This window comes from Pyxicephalus adspersus, chromosome 5 (genome assembly GCF_032062135.1).
Source record: "Pyxicephalus adspersus chromosome 5, UCB_Pads_2.0, whole genome shotgun sequence".
NCBI lineage: Eukaryota > Metazoa > Chordata > Amphibia > Anura > Pyxicephalidae > Pyxicephalus > Pyxicephalus adspersus.
In genome coordinates this window covers 119,515,951-119,541,850 of record NC_092862.1, presented here as the reverse complement: position 1 = coordinate 119,541,850, position 25,900 = coordinate 119,515,951, and the positions used below count along the sequence as shown (strand labels likewise).

Genomic DNA, 25,900 nt, shown 5'->3' with positions numbered 1-25,900 from the left:
CTCCCTTTTTTCTCCCATTGCTGAAAAACTATTAAAACGTTTGGATCAGCATGACAGCCAGACAGCTAACATTTTAGAAGCATAGGTATGCAATGGCACATTCTATTATTCTCTCTCCCTGTTACCTTTAAATTTCAGGATCACAACCCCCCCCCCAGTTAAACGCTCACCATCAATTTTCAATATTCAGGCTCAGGAGTTTAGTCGGCAGTACATAGATGTGACAACTGATGAAATCATACTCTCTGGAAAGCCTACTTGAGCCCATAAGCTCAAAAGTAAATGCTACAAATATACAGTGAACTTGTATGAACCAATTTATCAACTAACATGACAATGTGATAGTCTGCTAATGGTGGTATTGGTTATCCAAACACTGGGCTCTTTGTTGATATCCAGGCACACTTTCACCATATTCTATAATTTAAAGAGTGTACCTTTTAGTACTTAGACCCAAATCCCACTGCCACCCACACAACCCAGTTCCACTGTGTCTAATATTAAATTCAGCCCTGTGTAGGCAGTCTCTCTTAAAGCGGAACTAAACTTGTTGCTTGGTGTTGAGCCTCTGCCAAAATCAGCCGATTATGGCACATACTCACCTTGCACGTTCGCCCTGAAGCATTGACAGGTCCAGGTTGGCAGCTCCATGTATGCACTGTGTAGGTAAAGAAGAGAAAGAAGCTACCAGGAGCCAGGGAGTTAGTTTTTTCGACAAAAGAGACATTGCATGACAAATAGCAAGCAAATACTTTGAAAGGGCTAATAGTAAGAGGACAGTACTTATTATTTTAAAATTCAGCCACATATCTGATGTCCTTGTCACTTACACAAATCATTCAGTTCTGGATCCCATGCCAGCCTCTCCAGCTTTGGAGAGCTTTAATAAATCAAGGCCATTTTGACTGGGTGATCCAGCAAACCTGGAGTGGATCTGGTCCAGGATTCAAAACATTTGCTAACAAATAGCAAATGGCTTTTAAGAAATCCATTTCAGGTTTGCTAGATCACCCAGCTTCACTGATGAAAGTGTATCCTCTGCTAATGAGAAACTAAAGTTTTGTTCAGATTTGCAATGAGGTTGCAATGTGGTTACCGCATCCTAGTGCCAATGAACCGGCACATGGGGGTGGGGGCGGTGCTAAAAGTCGCTACTTACCACTGTTAATGGAGCTGTCAAATGTCCAGACATTTCAAGAACCAAGGTACGAGGGCAAAGCACCAGAATCTGTCGAAGGATTGTTTACCCCGAGGCAGGTCTGAACCTAACCTAAAAGGCATGAAAAGTCCTGGCTGTGTAGATAGGTGCACAGCTATAAACAAGCACAGCTACACTTTTATCATTGTTAGGATTTGTTGTAAAAGTTTTACTTACAATGAAAACTAATCAATATAATTACTTTTAGACTTTACCTTTGTTTTATTTTGGGTTTAGTTCATCTTTACCTTCCCAAGTATTGATCACTCATCCTTTCTACTGGATAAAAAAAAACTGTAATTTCCCATGAAAATTTAATCTCAAAACCCCTTACAAATGTCTTGAGAGATATTGTGTAAAACTGATATGTACACAGAGTAAAAAAAAAATGTTGTTGTACCAGTAATTTATCTGTTACACAAGTCAGTACATATGAAGTGTTCTAATAAAGTACCAGATCAATAAACACTAGTGCTTAACCCAGTTATTAAGCAAAGGCACTTTTACTGCTCCTCAAGTTTAAGTGCCACTTCTAGGATCATGTGGAGAAAACATATATTGTGCAAAAACAGCGAAACTCAGATTCAAATAAGATTTAGCAAGTGCTGACATTGTGATACCTGCTATCATATTGTAGCTTTAGTCTATATACAATTTCATAGCAATCGGTTTACCAAAATGTCTTCAGATAAGCATTGATAGCTGGTGTTTGGTGGAACATTCTTAAGTTTTTCCTTATAATACATTTCTAATTGCATATACATTTGCTTTATGTCTCTGTGATTTTATTTGGAGGCTGCAAATAACATTTGTCAGGAATCACCGGCTGTGGACATTTGCTGCAACCTGTAACAGAAGTAGTCGAAATTCTTCTGAAATGCCATAAAAGCATTTAGGAAAACATCTGATGTTCATTTTGTATGACAATCAACAAGTTCCTGCTAAATGCGTAAATGCTCCATGAACTATTCTAATCTAGCCACTGAGCCAGATACTGGAAGAATGCTTAAGTGTGACACTGGTTGCTTGAAATTTTCTGGCTGCCAGAGGTAGGTCATTGTATGTACCTTTTGACTTACAGTAGGTGTTGCCATAGAATACTAGTTAGAATAACCTTTCTCAACTTTTTTTGACCCCTTGAAATAACTTTCAGGTCTTAGGGAACCCCTAAGAATAATTACTATGTCCATATGTTACAGTACATTAGTGTGGTGATCACCTCTTGCATTGCTTGCCAGGTGGAAGAATGTCATCCTTACAGATTACCCAAACAGATTATCGGTCTCAGTGGTAACTGACCTGAGAAGCATAAACTGCTCATTGCTTAAAGCAGAACTAAACTGAAAACAAAAAATGACACTTACCTTTATTCCTGTGGATCCCTCGATGGCGCTGGACCTTTCTGCGATCCTGCTCAGGTGTGAGATGTAGGTGACTTAGCCCGCTGTAAATGTAAAAAAAAATTGACACCCCCTCACTGCGCTTGCTTGCTTGCTTTCTGTGCATGACTGAGATTAGGGCATGCACAGAAGGAGCACCCAGACCCTACCGGTATGTGTGACGTAGGTATCCAGGAAGGCTGTGCGCTACCATTCAGTCTTGATCGCCGCAGAGATCAAGATTGGATGGAGAGGAGCTACACCCTTTTTTTTCCATTACATATAAGGGTTGTCTACCCTTTTATGTAAAGTGAAAATGTTGCGTTTGACCCGCCTTAGCAATCTCTGGACAAACCTTAGGGTTCCACAGAACCCTAAATGAGAAACACTGATTTAGATGAATAATTACACTGGTCAACAAACATTTTTTTGCAAAACAGATAAAGTCATTTTAGGTTATGCTTGATGCACAGATTCCAAATTTGGTATTGGTTTTGCTAGATTGGCTCTAGTTTTTGAAATAATTACCTCAATATTAGCCTCATAGAAAAGTAATGAAACATGAAAATTAGGCAAAATTAAACTAGATATGCCTACGTATACAAAATTAAATCAGTCATTTATCTGGAGTCCATCAAAGATTCCTGCTTTTAATTTTTCAGTACTCAATCCAGGGAAGAATCTACAAATGTATTTGAAGCAATCACCGTCCTTGTTCAGAACTCTAACAAATTGCTTCATAAATCCCAACTTTATGTGTAGTGGAGGGAGAATTATTTTTTTTGTCAACCAATGGCTCGTTAATGATGCTCGCTGCACCTTTTTTCATGTTTTCCCTTGGAGGCCATGTCACTTTTTTCCAGTGATCCTGCTTTGCTCTTCTGTCCCACAAGCAGATAAAACATAGGTACCTTGTGTATTCACTTTGCTGTCCAAGTAGGAAGTTCACCATTTTTAAATCAACATATATGGACCATTGGTGTTCATGATAGCAAAGCTTTTGTAAGACCATTTTAATATTTTCATATTCTTTAATACTTCTTTAAGTTTTGTTGAGTGACCAATTGAAATTGTTGCATAGCATCAAACTTCAAGTGGAACTGTCTATGAAAAGCCGCCAGTCTTCTACTTGGTATTCTGGTACTCCCATATGGGCTAGTAGTCCAGAGTTGTTACAATAGTACACAAAGTCCCCATCTTCACTGAAATATGGTAGGAGTGTCACCTCTCTTGTCTTATTAACCGGTATTTAACTTCTTGTCTCAGACAGTCCTTTTCTTTTAGCCTGGATGCTAAAAGTTCAGATGCAAAGTAAAAACTGATAGTAATATGCTGTGTTAACTTTTGTTGTTGGTAACATTGTCTATTCCAATTCCTGTATCACAAGAACTAGAGCTAATTCAATAAAACATGTCATTTCTGGATCCAGCAGACCTGAAATACACTAAATATATAGAATATATATATATATATATATATATTCTTGAACTGTGTTATTAGCTATAAGTTAAATATTATAACAAGTACCTAGATGTGCATAGTGTTGTCATCTGTTTATTCCTACTAAAAGTAATGTTCTGTTGAGTATAAAACAAAGCAAAATAAAAAAAAAATGTTGATTGTATTTATTTTATGGCATTCAGACATACTGTATACAGTTTACATAGTAAAATAAATTCGATACAATATATTTGTAGATATCTTACCAGCATGGGTTTAACTATAAAGATCATAGACTACAAAACTGCAGCCGAGAAACTTTTTATTTTTGTTGGGAACACACACTCCTGGCAAGTGTGAAATCTCTGTTTAAATGAAATGACTACATCATATACTACAAAGTTAAATAAACACACCCTTATCTGTTAACAAATATGGCTCTCATTATGCCACCATTCCTTCCCTTGCTGTGTACAAGCTGTGCTGTCCATGTTCATGACACAGTGTCACATCCTGGACTGTATATTTGCTGGTATTTCATTGCAATTAAACTAGGCATGAGTTTGTTCATTATATTTGCTGGTGTCAACAGCTTCTTGTTTTAAAACAATATCCTGCATTTTATGGTACTGAAGTTTTGCCAGCAAGCTACTGAACTAGAGAAACTGTCTTTTTATTCTGTAATACTGTATCCACCCTTGAATTACATGATCATATTTAGGTAATAAATATTTGATGCACATACACAAAATTTAATTTATTGTGAGAATGTTTTCAACCTGGCCATGCCGTTCACTGTTATCTATCTAATTATGGTAATTAAGATTGCATTATGCAAGTTACAGATACTTATTAATATTAAGATGCTGAGTGGTTGTAATAATAGTGGCAAATCATGTATCATTATTTCAGTATAAAATCCTAGATGCTACTGGTGAGTGTTAAACTAATGATGTTGTAAATTAAAATACTGCTGGAGATTATTGTTTTGATGGCGGATATTATAGTACACAGATTTACAAACTGAATTACATGACAACTATGTAATGTTAGGGCAATGCTTGGGCTACCTAAAAAATCCATGAAATTTGTAGTAGCAAAGAACTCAGCTCTAAGCTGTCTATGGTGTGGAGAAGGGTAATTGTTTCCACAAGTATGTAAGGCTGGGGGGAATGTTCAAACTAATAATATTGCTGGGGGCATTGGGCTTCCTTATACAAAACAAGGCATTCTTCCTCCAACAGGCATTAATGGCAGAGTATTCTTTCTCCAATGGACACTAACACTAGATAATTCGTTCTCTCTTGGACATTCTTCATTCCACTTTCCAACGCTGATGGGACATTCTTTCTATCATAGTCATGGGCATTGGACTGCCACTGACTTCTAATATAGGACATTCTTCCTGCTCTGCACATTAATCATGGGGGCATTTGTTAGCCTACTGTCCACTGACATTAGTTTTTTTTCTCTCTGATTGACCAGTGACGCTATGGCATTTTTCCTCCCAACAAACAATGGGGAATTTTTTTCTTCTCCTGAATGCTAATGATGGGGCATTCTGTTTCTCAGTGAGCCAGGACACTTTTCCTCCTGCTTACCACAAATGCTGGGGCTTTTTACCTCCAATTGACCATCCACATACGCTGTAAATTACATACTCCTGTTCAAAGTGTTTGTTGGCACAATTTTAGCTGTCTATATACTATATGCAGAAAAGCACTTATATTGTCACACATATAAGTAATTAGGATGTATTTACTTACATATTTAATGTGGTTTACTTAGTGGCCCTGGAGCAGCCATTCTCAGCCAGGGTTCCTCTAGAATTCACCAGGGGTTCATTCTGGAGGGCTTGGCTGTGGCTGATTGACCTCCAGTAAGATAATACTTGCATATTTCTATTTCAATACAACTTGGAAGTGGCTGTGGCATGACACCAAGAACATTTTACTGTCTGTGAAGATGGCATTTTAACCACTAATGCATGGATCCCATCCTTCCCATTGGCAACCAATGCAATTAGCATTTATGCCATGGACTGATTATAGCAGTTCTCTGACAACTGAAAATTATTTTAGGGGTTTCCCAGAAGCAAAAATGTTTAGACACTCTGCCCTAGAGAACACTGAGATAAAACAAGCCTATGGACTGAAAAGTCTGAAATCTTTCCCTGGAACTTAAAATTCTTTTTTCAGTTTCACTGGTACAGAAAGTTAAATCTGTCTACTTGTTATACACAAGAATAAGTTATAGTGAAGGTAAGGTTAATTTTGAAGGTCATAATAAAGGTATAAACATGTTTTAACAGTTAAAACATGCATGCCAGATCGCCCAGATCCTAATACAAAGACTACCTGTTCTAACAGCCATAAACAACATCCAGGAGGCGTATCATGAAAAATAACTACCTGTCTCCTGCACGCCTGCTGGAACTAATTCTTAGTACACATGAAATGCTGAAGATGAGGCAAGGTACAGAACAGTGCATGCTACACCCTTCCTGAGCACATGACTGCCGCCACACATGAGCGTGTTCAGCCTGCCAGCTCACTAATACTGATAAAAGCCAAAACTGCAATAAAAATCCCCTACAAGTAACCCTGAAATTGTCAACAACCAAACTTAAAACTCATGATGACTGGGCTGAGATTTTTATTAAGTGCATGACTTTAGTACCCTTGATGGAAGTAACAATGTATTATGTTTTTCTTTTATGTGTACATTTTTAAGTATCTTTTAGACCTCTTGAGTTTTCATGATGTCACTGATTGTAAACAGGGCTCCTTACAATTCCTTCTTATGTTTGTGGATTGTGCAATTCAATTAGAGAAGCCTGTGCCTGTATTTTTATCAGATAGTTTGGGGATGGAAACATAAGTCCAAGGCCTCATCATGCTGTTCAATGGATGTCAGAGGTTGGTGCTATAAAAAGTTTTTCATAAACGTTTCCAATGACAGATGAGGAAAGGGGGGAGGAAAAGCAAGCAGCACCCTGCTGTGATCTTTGCCAAAACAATGCACATCGGCCGTTTCTGATTAGCCAGCAGATTGATGAACGACATCAGGGGACCTCAGTATACATGTTGAAATTTCCAGGCATACGCAACCGCTCATCTCAGGCGATTATTGTAGCTTAATGATGATGTAGTACCCCTATTTAATGCACAGCACTGTGTAATATGTTGGTGCTATATAAATACTGTTTATTACTACTTATATTATGTAGTTTTTTTATTCTCCAGCAAGTATGCTGATGATAAATGATTTGTTTTATCTTTAGCTCATTAAAAAAAAATCAACAGTTTCAATGTCATATATAAATATAGCTATTTGCAAAACAACACATTATAAAGTAGAGTTTTTGGCATGTTTATTTTAATAAAATACAACATAACAATGTAAGCTTTTTGGGTCCTCTCCTCCTCCTGTGTCACTGTCTGTCATTTGCAAACCCTATTTAATGTACAGCGCTGTGTAATATGTTGGTGCTATATAAATACTATTTATTAATAATAATACTAATAAAAAACTGAAATATCCATTTAAAGGTGACCTGTGCAGAGATAAATACACAGGCTGCAATTGCTTCTTGCCAGCCTATGTTGCAGAGATCCCCACTTATATCCTGTTGTGTTTTCTGACATATGTAAAGGAAAACCCTTCTACAAAATAAAGAGGGAAAAACAACAACTTTGCAATTTTTATTCCATTCCAAAAAAGTTTTGTATTAGATATTATTTGCTAGTATTATTTTATATTCTGTTTTTTAATTTCATAGCAATTGCCCATTCCTTTCATTCAGCAGCAACCAACCTGTTGCAGGGCATGCTGGGATTTCTAGTTCTATACCAGCTGCTGCAGAGACTGTGCTAACCTAAACTTCAGATCTGGAACTCTGTTTATATAATCCAGGGGAATCATATTACAGTGACATGAGGATCAGGAAGGAAGCTGTCAGAGCACCACAGGAAGTAAGGAGAGACTTGCAGTGTTTACAATGAATAAAGCATGTTACTAATCACTCTTTGCTGTCTGTAATCCTTTAACTAGAACCCACTGGAGCTACGTCTAGTTATTGATTAATGGCAGGATCTCGCTGGACATTCAGAGTCGCAGGGCGAGTGTGATCCTGCACCATGGCATCTGCTGCACATTACCTGGGTTTTGATTTCAGCACTCAGCAGGTAAAATGCACTTTTATGTAATGATAATCTCTGAAAATCTGCAGAGGAATAACGTAAACAAATATTATTTATTATTCTCTATAGAGTAAGAGGAGACATTGAATCATTGCCGAGCCTTATATATAAAAGAGCGTGTTAGTTATCTAGATTTGGGATTTAGTAAATTAAAGGTAAGTATACATGTTGGATTATTGTCACTTAAAACAAATCATTGTTATCGGACCAAAATCTAGCATGTGTACAGCAATCCCCAGACACCGCTCATGGAGCCATCCTGAGAGATCAATGAACAGCCGAGCGTAGATGACCCCTGTACTTTCCTATGGAGTAGAGCAAAGCAGCTCGTCCTTCTCCATTCCCTCTCCATAGAACGGCACTGCAGAATGTACAACACTGTGTTACTGGAAACGATCACAAGATCATATCCACCGACTGAAATCTGATGTCTGTATGGGGTGAAGGAGACCTATCACCAGGATTTTTACTTTAAATAAAAGGGTAGATAACTCTGTTTTGTAAGGTAAACATTTTCACACCCTTTTTTATTAAAAAAAGGGTGGAACCCCCTCTTGTTTTAACAAAAAGGCCATAATTGCAGAATAGGAGCGCAGATATCCTCCTGGGATATCCATGTCACGCATCTCAGGAGGCTCCTGGCTTTTCCTTCTGTGCACTCCGCATTTTGGGCATGCGCAGAAGAAGCTTTTTTTTCAATAAGTAAAAAAAATGCAGATCTCACGCATGGGCAGTGAGATTGGTACTTTTCTTTTTCCCTGTTTATAGCAGGTTATCTCACCTGATCTTGCACATGTGCAATGCGAGATCTGGTGACGTAGGCAGAAGCCAGAAGACAAGAATGAAGAGGGCAGCACTTGGGGCTTTCTCCGCAACAAAATTGGATAACAAGCGCGGGACCCGATCTAGAAAACCTCCAGGGGGATCGACAGACCTGTTGAAGATAAGGTGAGTGAGTTTTTTTTCTTTAGTTTTTTTAGTTTTAGTTTACTTCCTCTTTAAGGCATGCATAACCAAATAAGCATTGTTTGTAGAATCATTCAGTGCAGGGATTAACAAATTAGTTATAAAAGGCTTTTTATTTGGTGCTTATTATCAATGAACACTCTGGGAATTATTTACTTAAAAACCCTTTTTTTATAGCGTGTCCAAGTAGACATTTAATTATTTTGAACACCTAAATATGTGCAGAGGAATTTACATTTTAAAACTTTAATATTCTTTGCATATTATAGGATAATTTAAAATTGAACTCTTGAGAAATGGTTCAGAAAGTTTTACATTTTCACCCAAGGAACAATAAAAAGCACTTTCATTTACTGCTCCTGCAGGCTGATTCCTTGAAACCAATTCCTTTGGCATTCTGTTGGTCACAGGCACTCTAGCCTCATTGCGTACAGTGCAGCTTGCAGGACCAGCTGTCCTGCATTGTACGTGAGGATGCTAAACATCTAAAACTAGGAGTGTCAGAGGGAAGAGAAAGTACAAGCTGTCGGGGGAGCAAGGGATCGGGTAAGTAACAGTGCAATTCCTTATTAAGTTATTTTTGATGTCTGCAACCCACTCAAGATTTCTCTCCATTTTATGGGCCTGATTTATTAAAGCTTTCCTAAAGGCTGGAGAGGATACACTTTCATCAGTGAAGCTGGATGATCCACCAAACTTTGAATGGATTTCTTCAAAGTCATTTGCTATTTGTTAGCAAATGTTTTAAAACCTGGACTAGATCCATTCCAGGTTTGCTGGATCACCCAGCTTCACTGATAAAAGTGTATCCTCTCCAACCTTGGAAAGCTTTACTAAATCAGGGCCTCTGATGCAACAGGAAATGATAGGAACATTCTGCAAAGTTAACAAATATCTCCCCAGAGTTGTCCCCAGGTGTCCACAATTTTTGAATTTCCCATCACATTCTGTCTTATTTGTAAATGTATTTTATGTATGTAATAGTAACCATGTAATGCTGGGAAATTCACACCACACTTACAGTTTTTCACTCACAGATCATGGTTGACCCTGGGAGAGCCAATTACCCTTACTGCATGCTTTTTGGATGGGGGGGGGGGGGTCAGAATGCCCAGAATAAATGCCCACAAACATTCAAACTTGCATGCAAATAAACATTTAACCCTTGCAAGGCAGAGTGAGACCTAAACACCAGTGCTGTGACATGTAATAAGCCTCCAAGCACCTGCGCTATCAGTGGAATGGGCCATTTGTTCCTCCATACCTGTTAATGCCAGGTATTCTCTTCACTCCTGACAACTAAATGGAGCAGTGAGAGGTAAAGGAAAGATAACTTTGCACTGCTTGGGAGGAATACATTAGACATTAAACAGACGTTTGTTTCCTGTCCTATATGTTAAACAGAAGTGAGGAAGATTTCTGAAAATTTTCAGTCCTAGTGACAATGGTCATTAAATTAAAGGGAAGGTGAATCTCTGTAAAGCAATCTGTATCAGCAATTTGGCAACCAATGCAACTTTACCCTTACTTTTTTGGAACTATATAAACCATCATTTCTGGTTGCTTGGTGTAGGGTACTGCTTTTTCTATATTGTTTGTGTCCTAATAAATAATCCTGTGTGTAGTTAATAATAAATAATTGCTGTGTTTTCATGTTATAATCTACAGTTGAAGGTTATTGCTGTTAATGAAGAATTCCAAGTTGTCTATGAGGACAATGTTCAATTTGATAAAGATCTTCCTGAATTTGGGTAAGTGAAAGATATTACCAAAATATTTACAATAAGTAAACTTATGGAGATGCACCCCTGCTCCATGAATTTCCCAGGCTCACTCACCTAACCATATATCATACAAAATAGTCATAGGCATAGACAAGGAGTAGGGAAAACACATTTAGGATGAACATATCCACTGAATATATAAACTGTAAATGGAGTGGGAAGTGAGTCTTCTAGTATTAACAGATAGTCTTGAGTACCCTGGTACTGCAGTCTGATTCACAAGGTTAGCTTGCTGTTCTTTAGCTACAGATCCATGGACATCTAGCAAAATCTCTAAAGTTGTTGGCTCACTCATTGAGTGCTCGAGCACTGATTTATCCCTATTCACCATATTTAATGTCACTAGTAAAAAACGATGGGTTGATAAAACAGATTTAAGAAAAAGATATCTATAAGGTCTGATTAAAAAAAAGCTCTCCAAGACTGGAAAAGATAGACCAGGTTTGTTGGATCAATCACTCAGGTTCTCCCATGATAGTATTTCTTCTCTAGTCTTGGAGACCTTTATTAAATCAGACCCATAGTGTCAATATTACCTAGAAAGTACAAGATGATTTTACTTGGAGTAGTTTGTACTCCAACTAACTTTCAATATTGTAGTATGAAGACGAGTCGAGCCTTGCCATTCTTATTGGGTGAGAATCATCTGACGTGTGTCACATTGAGTAAATCACACTCTTTTCTATACCTGGAAGTATACAAGTTTATTTGCTTCACTCTCAGTACTAAACGTTGAATTTGAGAAAGCAAAGTAAGTATGTTCGTGAGAACTGGGGGTTAAAGCTAACCTGTTGCTTTAAGATGATGAACTGGATAGTAGAGAGAATGCTGAAAACTGCTGGTTGAATGTGAATCCGTATGACATTATGTGCCTTATTCAGTTGATCATTGCATATCAAATAGTGGCTTAGGTTGAATATTTTTACACAATCCAGAGATTTCATCGTATCTATCAAACTTTAATACTTGATCTACTGATGGAGAAAAGATTTGGAGCAGATGGAGTTTAGCCTATCAGGTTTCCTACAGAGATTAAAGTAATTGATGTGTCAGCTGTAGAAACAGTTACACTGAAGCAATCCTAAACCTCAGATGGGTGAGTTGCATTATATCCCATTGATGTGGAGTTAGAGTGCCAAAAATTTCACTCCCTGTGAGAACTGCAAGCTTGATGTACACCCTGCCCCAATGATAGCACCAATTAAATTGCACAGACCGCCTGTCAGATATCACCACCTGACAGCTTAACTTCATGAGTCATCTGTGTTCTGATTATTAGGATAACAGAGAGATAATTCACTGCACATTGCAGAAATTCACATTTTATGAAGACCTCCTTGCCTTGCAAAAACTGTGCTTACTGCTGAAGGTATGCCTTAGAGATGCAGTGTGATGAGGAGCTTTTAGGGATATTAACCTTTGCTGTCTCTAAGCAAGAAGTTTCTTCTCTTAGCTCAGGGGTGCTGACACCCCAAGTCAGAAAACCAAAAAAAATTTCACTAAAACAAAAAAATGAATAGAGCTGGGGGAAAGTATGCTCTATGTGTATTCTTGTATTTAAAGCTGAACACTGAAAATCTTTGCAAACCTAGATTTTAACAGCGGGTCCTCCTTATTGTTCCCCTGATGTGAATAGAATTGATGGTGGCCATTAGGAATGCTTAACTTTTACAGAAAAGACTGAGACTTACATAGAACTTCAGCTGCCTATTTATCTATATCTACTTATCCTTAAATGTATGTCTTTAAAGAAAGGTAACCTCTATTTATTCACAATACATGGGGAAAAAAAGAGTGCCGATCTCACTGCGTATGCATGGGATCGGCATTTATTTACCTGATTGAAGAGAAAGCTCCTTCTGTGCATGCCAGAGATTGGGCTTAACCCCCCTTTTTTTTTAAAACACCCTCCCCTCTAAAAAAGAAGGTAATTTTTACCTTCCATTAAAAGGTTGTTTACTATTTTATGTAAAGTAAAAATTTTAGTTTAGGTCCGCTTAAGGATTTCTTTCTCTCAGCGGGAAGCAGATTGGTAGCAGATTTGGACATTTAAGGGATACTTAAAGTGTGGCAAAAGCTTCCTTATAGTTTGGAATAGGTTGGAATGGATTATAACTCCTGTTTTATTTATTGCAGTCAGAGTTTCCATTACAGAGATTCCTGTACTTCCTGTTTTGTAAAAAGTTTGTCCCCTGCAGACAAGAAGTGAGGGAAAATCTCTCCCAAAACACAACAAAGACCTAAGAAAATTTTTTTAAATTACAATTAACTGGAGGAATGCTAGAATCTCTGCCAGTGAGATGAAATCTATCTAACCAATCTCAATCAATACAATCTACAATACAATCTCATACAAGAGCAGTAGAAACAAATAGGGGTTTTTACACTTTCCTAATATTACCCAAAACTAAGACAAAAAACTTAGCTATACATAAACTTTACCTATTATAGGTACATATACTAAGGGGAACAATGGGATCATCCACACAAAAAGTGTATGTTCACTAGTTAGCTCTTCAACAGTTGAATTGACCATCCTGTCTCAATGATATCTAATTGGATATAAAATGAGCAGGATAATAGGGAAGGGGATACATACCCATCTTATTATTGACCGGTATTGACTTTTACCACTTTTAGTTGCTGTGTAATAATAGCTCATATTCGTTCTTATTTTCAGGACACAAGGTGGGGTCCATGTCCACAATGACAAGCTGACTGTAACATCACCTGTGTTAATGTGGGTTAAGGTGAGCACTTCTTACTGACTTCATTATTTGTTGACCTCTGACATTTGTAGGGGTTGTACTCAAGTCTGAGTTATAATACAATACCTGGATTTCATCAAGAAAAGGACAAAGTTCAGCAAATCTAAAGTTAGAATATTTATGAACTGTTCCCCAAGGTAGGGTTTTGAGCAGGGTAGATCCAACATAGATGTCTTTGCCAGTTTTAGAAGAAAATAGCCTTCAATTGATTGGCTGGTGACATTTGACTTATTTACATTGGGGCTGATTTACTAAAAGAACGTAGGCTATTCACTTAACAATGTGGATCATTCTAATTTAAGAGGTATTCACTTAGCTTAGTGAATGAGATGAAGTTCTTCCAACTTCAACCATCCATCATGTGCAAGGAAAAAACTTGTTTTGAGAGTTCCTTGCACAACTTTGGATAATCAGTGCAAACTCACCGCATTCACTGAGTTAAGTGAATTATTCATTGGAAGGTGTTACTTCCCCTTGGTAAGTGAATAACCTACATTTTTCTTTAAATAACCCAATTGTGTAAATCTAGTGCTTAGTAATAGGAATATGATCTGTTCATGGACTGAATAATTCCAGAATTAACATAAAATAATGACTTTGGAAAGTTAATTGAGAAAAAGTATCAAGGATGTTTGCTGGATAAGCCTTGGCTTGTATGTGCCCCTCAATAATTGGTCAGTGACAGTAGAATGATGGATGTGCAGCAGGGATTACACCCTTATAGGTATTGGCTAATATAACACTTAAAACACTTGGAAAGAAGCCATTCATGCTTATTATTAGGACATGCAAGGAAAGTGAACACAAAAAAAACATGAAAAAAGTAAAATGAATGAAATTCTCAGTAGCTTTACCAGCCATCATAGTTACTGTAGAGTAAATTTGTAAATTTGTTCTAGATACAGGAGATAGGGATTAACCTCACATTTAAAGTGTAAGTCTACGTTAAGTTCTAGTTATTATTATTTATAATAAACAGGATTTATATAGCGCTAACATATTACGCAGCGCAGCACATTGAATAGGGGTTGCAAATGACAGACTAATACAGACAGTGACACTGTAGGAGACAACCCTGCCCTGAAGAGCTTACAATCTAGTAGTTCTCATGGGACAACAGATTTTTATTTTATGGGTTTTCTCTATGGTTCTCCACTGTCTTGTACACAACACATAGGGCTCTATTTATAAATTATTCCATTGTCAATTCGCACATAATATTCATTTATTTCCTATTCATTTCTTAATGTGACAGCTGCGTACTTGTGATTATTGGCCACTAGGTGGCAGAACGACCAATTGTTTTAATAGGAACTGAAAGTAGAAGAGTAGAGAGATCTGTCAGCGAATGTCAGAGAAATTGACCAGGTGAATAATTTATAAATAGAGAACATAGAATTGCCATTTTCATTGTTATGTGCAGCATTGGGGCAGCTCAATCATTTGAATGTACTGTTCAACATTCTACATCCCAACAATTAAAACGTGCATGCTGCGCTTTAAAATTGCTGCGCACAACAACTCTACATAAGAATATAAATGGCCACACAATACAACAATGCATATCTTGTATATTGCTGCATGCTGTAATAATGTACGTGTTTCATCACAGAAGCTTGTGCATTAAGGCAATGCATCTGTAGGAATAGGTCGGATTATTTCTTCCTGTTGATATAGGCGACTATAACTAGCTTAATTCAAAACTACTTTGGTTGACATTTTTTAGTATTCTTATACTATATTGTATTTCTTTTCAGGCTTTAGATATTATCTTGGATAGAATGAAGTCTTCTGGGTTTGACTTTTCCAGTATAAAAGCTTTGTCAGGGACAGGGCAGGTAAGTTCTGAAATCCTGAACTGAATATTTGGTATGTGGCCAAATACATGACAGTTGTGTTTTAGTAATGCTAGGGCACCCAATTAAAATACTTAAGGAAAACCGGGAGTTACAAAAATGTTACCATATATACTCAAATATAAACCAAAAATCCCTGAAATTAAAGGAAATGTTTTAACTTGAATATAGGTTGAAGTATTTTGTTCTTTTGAGTTGGCTAATGTGAGTCACTTGCTCATAAATGAGCTTTTGTGGATTATTGTTTGCCACTAGTAGATGTAGCTATGTCTTCACGTAAAATGTGTAGAAAACTCATGTCTCTTGTTTCTGACTGTTTCTGAATTTATTACACACTTTACATGAGTGCTCAAAGCCATCTGCCGGTGTCATCCTACTATAAACCAAGAATATTTTTGTAGTTATTTACATTTTAAAGGAAAAAATAAAGTTTGGTTTATACTTGAGTATATGTGGCACCTGTGCTGAAGATATAATGTAAATGGCAGTATTATTTTTTGCAATCATTTTTTTCTTTGAGAATAATAGAATTTCACACAGGGAGTGGAACTGGAAGTAGAGGAGATTGTCAGAAGATTGAGACAGCTTGAGTATGTATAACTTGTCATCCTTCAACTAAGACTAATTAAAAGAGTAGTTTCTAAAAATAAGTAAAACCAGTTAATTATCTTTTAATGGTATACAAAAAAACACTGCAATCATGCTAAAGTGGGAAATTCCCCTTACACACAGATTACACAGCTCTGGGGTGGCAGGATCTGCTGCTCAAAGTCTTTGCTGGTTCAGAGTTCCATGGCAGATTTCAGAATAACTGTAAGCTTTAAGAATCATAGTAATCCACTTTAATACCTAAGGTTTTCTGTATTAAAGGGAACCTTTTAAATCAACCACAAATGTTCAAGTTTTTATTAAAACTGCTAAACATTTGAAGTAAATTAATATAAAATTCTATATACATATTAATCAATTTATTGAGGATCAAAGCACAATCTTTACACTGAGCCCTAGGCAGATACAAAAGGTTTAAGCAAATCATCATTTAATTTATTTTGTTTTTAATGCAAGCAACTTAAGTGTTTGAATTTGACCTGGAGGAAGCCTCTTACATCCATCCTTTGTATAGTAGAGCTCAGAAGGGAGGAAATAAAAGGAACATGGGGGGCAATCAATTAATGTGAAAGCAGAGTTAAAGAAAACATTACACTTCTTTACTGTCCAGTCACAGATTGGGGGTGGGTCCATGACAGCCCGGGCTCAGGGGAAGTAGGTTTTATTGGGAAGTATGCCTGTGTTTGGAGATAATTACATGATAGCTTAGTTAGATGATTTTTTCCCCTTTTCTTTTAAGATGTTTTATTATTATTTACATGTTTGTGCAGGAGTATAACGTCACATTGACATAATGGGAATGTTTTTATTTATTATTGATTTACTAATAAATATTTTATGCTGGTTGTAATGCCTGTGTGCTACAGTTCTGGTAATCCTTTAGTCTGGAAAAATAGGGACATCTTGTGGTAGAAAAAAGTACTGCGGGGACAGCTTCAAACTGAGAATGTGAATTGCTGAAAAAGCTCTTTATTTTTACTTTAATGGCTTTTAATTTTTTTAACATTACCTATTGCCTATTGTTCATCCTAAAAGGAATCTGGTGCTGAGATAAGGTACAGGGGCTGCTGCCACTGATCCTCATTTAGAAATGCAATTTCCCTTGTTTCTGCTTCAGAAATCATTGTCCCATAACAAGCACACAGCATCTTAAGCTAGAACTGCAGATCCTCATGTTTGTTGTGGGTCAGGGACTTAGGAATAGTAAAAACATTTCCATCATCATATCAGTGAGGGAACTAGCATTTTACTTCCTATTTTCTCTGCACATGATTCCCTTAATAGCAATCTAAACTCATACATCTCTGAGTAAGGTCTGAATTTTAAGAAGGTTTTTACAAGGACATTAATCACAGCAGTTATATGTACTGTCACTCAGTAGATGTATTGTTTACCAATGTTTTTGAGGACCAGACATATTTCTTCATTTGTAAAGCTCTGTAGATACTGCATCAATGTCATCGCAATATGACAGACTATACATCAATTCATACCAGTTTATGTATTCATTCAGTTACAGGAATGTCATGATCAATGTTTGTCTTGTTTACCATTCATGTTACAGCAACATGGCAGCGTGTATTGGAAGGAAGGATCCAGAGCAGTTTTAAACAGTTTACAACCTGAATTTCCACTGCACACTTTACTGCAGGTCAGTGTAAAGAACTTATAGCTGGGCATAGGAAATATGCAACCTGAAACATTGGGGTTTGATTTACTAAACGAATATAGGCCGTTCACATAGCAAAATGAATGATCCCTTGCAAGAGATATTTCCCTTAGCTTAGTAAATGAGATGAAACTCTACCGACGTCAACTATTCAATCACATGCAGAAAATGTCTGTTTTTAGATTTCCATGCATGTGCCTTTGCAAAGTGAATATTCTCTGCAATCATTAAACTAAGTGAAATACCTTGTAGGGTGTATTTTACCTTGATAAGTAAAGAATCTATATTCCTTAGTAAATCAGCACCATTCGATTGTGCCTAAAATCTTTCTCACTTGTGGTAGCTGGAATCTAATTGGTTACTAGAAGACACATTGCTGTTCTGGGTTTTAGGATAATTTTTCAGATTTTAAAATTAAGTATTGCAGTTGTATTCTTAGTAATAAACTGCACAGTATTTTATTGGACATTTTATGATTGCAGGTGCAGGTTCCTGGGGATTATATATTCACTTCATCTATTTAGATTAGGTTTACCATCAAGGCATGTGTCCACAAAACAATAAAAAATCTGATGTATGGCCTAATTATATTTTATCATGGCCAGCCTATAAATGTTAGCTCGGTGACTAGCACTCTTGCCCCTGCAGGGCAGAATATCATACCCCATTACTAGCTAGACAATTGATCCACTGAGCTGACAATTGGCGGTGGATCTGCTTTTGCATACTGTTCTTAAGCAAAAGAACTGCGACCACTCAGCCTACAAAAATGATGTGGATAAAACATGGGGAGTTGTGAATGTATTGCAGGGATGTATATTCCTTTATAATATTTTAACCTGACATTTACCTAAATGACAAAAATAATCTTGTGCTAAAATGATCTAACTGCCTAAGGAGCCATGGACCTGGGGCTTGTGGAGCTTTCTCTAGTTGATGGATGGGGCGAGTGTGGTACAGTGCTTTCAGTTACTTTGTGCCAGATGTGTCAGATCCTTGATTGTCACCCAACACTGTAATATCTTAACCACTTACTAATGTTGCTGTGATAACATGATGATACAGACGAACCCCGATTATCTGGAACTCAGTTAACCAGAAAACCCAGATAACCGACACTGAGAGCTCCGCGTAATTGATTGCCCCTGCAGTCCTTACAGTAGAGCTGTGCTATGTGTTCTTGGATGCAATTAGGAGAGCAGAGCAGAGCTCCGCTGATTGCTGTGCTCCATGATTGGCTCAAGCGCAAGCCCTTTTTATCAGCCATTCAACAAGTCACCCTATTCAAGTTTAGTGCTGAATGGCTGAGAAACCTCCGTTTCAGAGAAACCTACACTTATCAAGAATTGGCCATTCCCCATGGGGATAACCGCGGTTCTACTGTATATTGGAGACAGCGTCATTTGACGACTGTACCTTGGGTTTCTATAACATTGGTGTCAATCTTATAAGTATTAAAAGGGTTTCCTGAAAATCTGAAACAACTTAAACATAAAATGACATTCACTTAATCAACTTTTTATAAATTACGTCATTTATTATATTCATTTTTTAGGACCACAATCATTTACAGTTATATGTTTCTTCTCAGTCCTGCTTTTCTGTCAGTGACAGCCCTGTCTGGATGGACTCCAGTACGACTGCAGAGTGCCAACAGCTTGAAGAGTCTGTCGGTGGGCCACAGGAACTGGCTAACATTACTGGATCAAGAGCATATGAGGTAAGTGGAAATGAACAAACTTTTACATTTTTTTAATTTAAGTGTTTGCCGTGAAGTGCACTGTTAAAACCACAGCATACAAAGACATTTTAGAGCAGCCTCGTTCAACCTTTTACTTCTTCTACAAACATGGGAGGACAATGGAAAAATGCCCCCTACACAGGTGGTCAGTGGAAATAATTTCACCTTACATTAGTGATTATTAGAAAGAATGTCACCTTGCATTAATGAGCAGTAGAAGAAATGATCCATTTGCATTGTTGATCAGACATGTTGATCAGCCATTCCTACAGTTAGCTAAAAGAATAATTGGTGTTATGTTGCTGACTCTGGTCACCATCAAGGTCACTATCAAATCGGAGGATAATCAGCCAAAACTCAAGGAACTCCTGCAATCTCTGGAGGAATCCTGGTTGAAATGGCTGTTTTAGACAATTGTGCACTTCAAATTTTGGCAACAGTTTGGGGAAGGCCCAACAGTTTGGGGAAGGACTGGAGCCAGGTTCCTAAAGACATGATTTAATGAAGTTAATGCAAAAAAAATCCCTGGCTTTAACCCTATTGATCATCCGTGTGATGAGTTGGAACATCGAAAGTAAGCTAGGTCTTCTCGTTCTAATGAAATTCCATTGACAACTCAAAATCTTGTGGAAATATTTCCCAGAAAAGAGGAGGCTGCTATAACTAGGATGGTGTCTGTTGCAACCCGGGAAATCTGATATAGGTGTTATATAAGTAGTGTCTATTCTTTAGTGGATATAGTCATTATCTAGGGGCAGCATGGTGGCTCAGGGGTTAGCCTTCCAGCCTTTGCAGCGCTAGGTTCGAGTCCCAGCCAGGACACTATCTGCATGGAGTTTGCAGGTTCTCCCCGTGTCTGCGTGGGTTTCCTCCGGGTGCTCTGGTTTCCTCCCACATCCCAAAAACATGCAGTTAGGTTAATTGGCTTCCCCCTAAAATTGACCTTAGACTACATTAATGGCATATGACTATAGTAGGGCCATTAGATTGTGAGCCCCTTTGAGGGACAGTTAGTAACATGACTATGGACTTTGTACAGCGCTGCATAATAAGATGGTGCTAAAAAAATGCTGTATAAAAATAATAATAATCTACAATATATGCTAATATCATTTCCTTAAAGCTTACTACAAATTCTCAAAAGTCAGCTATATATAAATCATTAATTATAACTTGAAATTGACTTCTCCCGACCTCTGGGCCCCGGACCACTTTAAAGGTTGCCTTTATTGGCATCCCTCGGTGAAGTAATCTATATTTTCAGTAATTCTTTTGCTGCTGTTCATGGGAGGTTAATACTTTGCTTCTCATTTGTTAATTAATAATAATTAAAAAGTACTGAAGAGGTGCATGAACAGATGTTCAGTTTGCTTCATACAGAGGTAAGGGATTAGAATGCAGTATGGGATTATATAAACTAAAGGCAGCTGCATTAATGTATATTAAGTTGTTATTTAAGATAGTAGCAGACACTTACAGTCATCATGGGACCAACCTTCCCTGCTTGTTGTCTTAAAGTACATGTAAAGCCAATCACTTAAATCTCATATTAGCTGTAACATGTTAATGTAATTCTAAAAGTCATTTTAATTTTTAAAATCTCATTTTAAAATCTAATAATGTATATATGTATAAATTGCAGAAATCAGGTAGGGCTTAAAGGGGAAGTTATGTTTTGCCTTTTCTGCCCCTCCCTAAAACCTTTCCAAAAATAGTGGGTGCTCTTTGACAGATATATTTGCATACAGACTGCCCTAGATAACACCAACATGTGATGCTCAGTGAAAAAACTGAAATCCAAAAATTGAAATGGGTAAGCAAAGGACAGTAATTGTAGAATGTGAAAAAATGCCCTTTGTCCATTCTCCAAATATTTTGATTAGATGCCTAACATTAGCTGGGTAAATTGTTTTTTGTTACTCATATCCTGGATATTGGTTACTTTTATTATGGTTGGAGTTAAATTTGTGTAACTCATGACTTCCTATTTCAGATCCATATTTCTATGCAAAGTATTAAAAATAATATGTGTTCATGCAAGTGGCCAGGAAAAAGAACATCATTTTTAATGACTGCGTTCTAAATTTGTAGTGAGAGAATTGAACATAATTGACAATAGCTAAAATATAAAAGTACACTAAGCCAAAATGTGTATTGTACACAGTGCTGCAAAAAAGAACTATGGAGAAAAGCAGCTCATATCCTGCCACCTAGTGGACATAGAGGGAGAGCATTTGACACATTTTCTCTTCAATATGTTGCCGACTATGCTAAAATGAGGAATGAACCTCTTATTTTGGAATTGGTGATGAAAGTAGCTGTAGTGTGCTTTTCTGCTGTATATTTTATCTGTTTTTAAAAGTGTTTATTTTTTTGTTGTTGTTGTTTTGTCTTTCAGCGTTTTACTGGAAATCAGATCTCTAAGATTTACAAACACAAACCAGAGGCATACCATCAAACTGAGGTAGTGTCAATTATGTAGTGTACACTTAAATGGAATTAAAACCAAATATAACCACTTGTTCCCTTCTAGGGTGACACTGTCTTCTTTTTTCCTTTTTGCAATCTTTGGATGTTAATTGGCATGGGAGATGCCATAACTCCCGTGCAGATGGGCAGGGGTTCACTTCGTCCTGGCAAGCACGGGGTATTGCTTTGACAGTTTACAGAGCCATCAGGCAAGTAGGAGAGATTATTGCAAAGTGGGCTTTGCCTGTCCTATTCTGCAATAATGACCTGCCCGATCAAGCAACCCTAAAGCTAAACTCCAGGCAGTAAATAGCCAGAAAACATATAAATCCACTTTGCACCAGGAGCCTTTAGACACCTAGATATATTCTTAAATAAGTAGAACTGACATTAAATAGCAGAACTGTGAGAGAGATCAAGCGGAGCCACCTACTTTAGGACTACCTTCTTAAAGCTACAGAGCGGAGTCAGATAAAAGATCAGTCACTCTGCAAGGAAAGAAAGCAGCACTGACTGGTCTTTATACAGAAAACTCCTGCACATTGCCAAATTAGTTCACAGATTTTCTATTATCCCTTCCGAAGTTACTAATTGCCCGTCTTACTTATCAAGTTTGGCCTGGAACAGGCATGCAGATCAGAAAAGTCAAAGTGAATCTGCATACTTGTTCTGGATTAGTGACTCCATAAGTAATGAAGAGACTGGATGAGCTTGACGGGCAACTGGTATTTTCAGAATGGAAGTCTTCATTTTCTTTTCTACAGATTTTCTTTAAAGCATAACAGATAGTTTAGGGGCTCTCAGTACTATTGCCATAGCATGCAGTTATGTTGGATGTTGTACCTCCTATGTATGTACATGCAAATTATTCTGTCTTTGGGTCTGAAAGAAAGCTCTCCAAGGCTGGAGAGGATACTCTTTCATCAGTGAAGCTGGGTGATCCAGCAAACCTGGAACTGATCTTGTCCAGGACTGAAAACGTTTGCTAACAAATAGCAAATGACTTTTAGGAAATCCATTCAAGGTTTGCTGGATCACCCAGCTTCACAGATGAAAGTCTATTCTTCAGGCTTGGAGAGCTTTAATAAATCAGGTCTTTTGTCTCTGTACTTTATGACATGAGGATTTTGTGCACTGAGCTGCATTACAATTAAATAACACACATCTTATCATGCACATGCATGAATTTCTTTACCATTTTCTTTATACAAAAGTACAATTATCCTTTGAAATATCAGTTTAAATATATTTTTGTGCCCTATATCTCTTTTTTCTCTTTTTCTTTTCTTTTTGAAATTCTTAAGTTCTACTTAAGAATTATTAATTTGTTTTAATAATATGTTTACGTTTAATCAATATAAATATACCCTTTCCTTTTTTTTACAGAGAATATCTTTGGTAAGCAGTTTTGCTGCATCGTTGTTTATTGGGGATTACGCTCCTATTGATTACAGTGATGGTAAATGGCTTTTCTTTCTAATAAAGCCAGAAGTATTTTTAGATTGGGTCTAGTAAGATTTATGAATACTTGGGGTTATATGTGTTCAGAAGAATCGTTCATATTGGAATTTTAAGAGTATTTCAACATTGTTAGATTAGGTAGATACATATAATCCTTTTCCAGTCTTCATGTCCTTTTTTTTCTTTGATGATGTTAACAGTTTAGGAGTATTGTATTTTAGATGTTAGTGAGTAGTTCAATGCTAGTGAATGATTGGTAAAATTTAACCTTTAGGTTTCATGTTGAATGAGGTCAAAACCCTGAGTTTGTTATTAAAATGAAAATTAATGGCAAAGAAATAATTTGGCAAGAAAAGACTGCATATTCAAATGCATTTCAATATGGCATGCAACAAGAGCAGATCAAATGCAACCTATAAACTGCCACGGGCAATGCTTTAAATAATATCAATAGGATTTTACTGACCTGTGTTTGATGTGTGTTCCAAATACATGCCAAACAGTGAAACAGCATTAACTCTTAATCTAATGTACTATTATTTAACAAGGTTCAACACAATTATTAAACTATTTTTCTATTTAACCAAGTAAATATGTAATTCTGCCAAGGTTTTATTCAACAGAAATATCTTCTACTGTAAACAGACCCCAAAGTGTCCTCCATTTGGTTTTGAAAATATCATATAAAATAATATCTGTTAATGAAATTTGCCTCTAACTTGTTCCAGGTTCTGGAATGAATTTATTAGACATTCGGAATAAAACTTGGAATGAGAAGTGTCTTGAAGCTTGTGCGCCAAGCCTCAGAGAGAAGCTGGGCCCCGTTGTTTCATCAAGCACTGTATTGGTAGGTGTATACCGTCTTATCCAGACCTAAACTACATTCCTGGTACTTTGAGTGGCCAATGTTTAGTGGGACTGCCAATTTCCCAATGTTTATTGATTTGTATGGCTAATAGGATCAGTAGCCATTTACATGGTACATTAAATGTAGATTGGGGATATAGGATCATAGAAGTATTACTAACTAAAAATAAAGGAAATCTTTATCTGAGACTTCTAAAAACGTATTTAAAATATAACTAAATACTCTTTTGTATAGTTTGGGAGTAGTAAGAACCACCATGAGGTTTTTAATACAGTTGGTGTTCCCATTAGGGAGATTCCCTGATTGAAGGGGATGATAAATTTACCAAATTTAAATCTCCACCAGAACAGGAACAGAGAGGATTACAGTATTTCAATAGAAATACTATTTCCTTGGAAATGGCTGACCTATCACAATGGAATATCTAGAGTAGTGTTTTGAAAGGGTGGCTAGCTGAAAGAAAATTTCTTTAACAATATTCAGTTTAGCCAGGTGCTATCCAACGTTCATTGATTGGAAATAATACTTGTTTTTTAGGTGTCAGAATTCCCAAAAGACGTAGAAATCCGAGCTCTTATTGAGGGACAGTTCATGGCTAAGAGGATCTATGCAGAACGACTCGGGTACAAAATAAGTAAGTTATTTGCTTCTAATCACTTGTAATGAAGCCACCTGCTATTTATTGGGACATACCAGACTCTGTTATGTGGCATCAATCAATATTTTTAAACACCAAAACATGTACAGAGCCTGATCAGAAGTCAAACATATTGCTAAATTTTTTTTTCAGTTACCTTTATTAGCCAATCAGACTATATTTCCATGGGCACTATGATTGCGGCATAGTTTCATAAAGTGTTAACTAGACACGTTGTGATATAAGTGAATCAAGAGTTTTTTGTTCATTGTTTTTCTAAATACTGCTGACCTTTTTCTTTGGAGATTCAAAAATTACAGGAAAGGTTCCTATTTTTTGTTGATGTTTAGGTGTCAAAAAATGCATCATGAATACTGGAAACTGCAGTTAGAATTATTCATTTATTAATGATATGATTGAACCTGTTTTCATGTGGTGAGGCATATTGCATTGAACTAGCCCATTAGTTGTTGAAAGGGCTCCTATTCAGCCTTACAGTTACAGTTACTGTTCTGCATTATTTTTGAAAATTCAATAAACTGCTGCAACAACCACTGAAGAACAGAGATGTTTAGCTCTATTGTATATTTACTATGGGGGATAGTTCATGAATGGCAATGCACATGTGTGTTGCATTATTTGTAAGACAAAAATTGATATGCACATTACCTAAATTAAATGCAAAGGAATGAAGAGGGTTCAGTGGGCAGATTTGTAGACCAGCATTGAGAAGGATGAATATTACCGTATTTTTCGGCGTATAAGACGCTCCGGCATATAAGACGCACCCAATTTTAAAGGAGGAAAATCTAGAAAAAAAAGATTCTGAAAGATTATTCCCCTTCTGATCACC

General features: G+C 36.9%; 1 protein-coding gene across 1 annotated transcript in view; it reads left to right on the top strand.

The window, feature by feature from the left end:
* Positions 1-7,974: 7,974 nt before the first annotated feature.
* Positions 7,975-25,900, top strand: part of XYLB (xylulokinase) — a gene marked incomplete in the record, with an annotated part of 64,889 nt that continues 46,963 nt past the window's right edge. Inside the window, 9 exon segments of the mRNA XM_072412575.1 lie at positions 7,975-8,204; positions 10,854-10,936; positions 13,650-13,719; positions 15,495-15,575; positions 17,767-17,853; positions 19,463-19,591; positions 22,011-22,076; positions 23,468-23,540; positions 24,271-24,389. Of these exon segments, the coding sequence (XP_072268676.1) occupies positions 8,157-8,204; positions 10,854-10,936; positions 13,650-13,719; positions 15,495-15,575; positions 17,767-17,853; positions 19,463-19,591; positions 22,011-22,076; positions 23,468-23,540; positions 24,271-24,389 (756 nt within the window).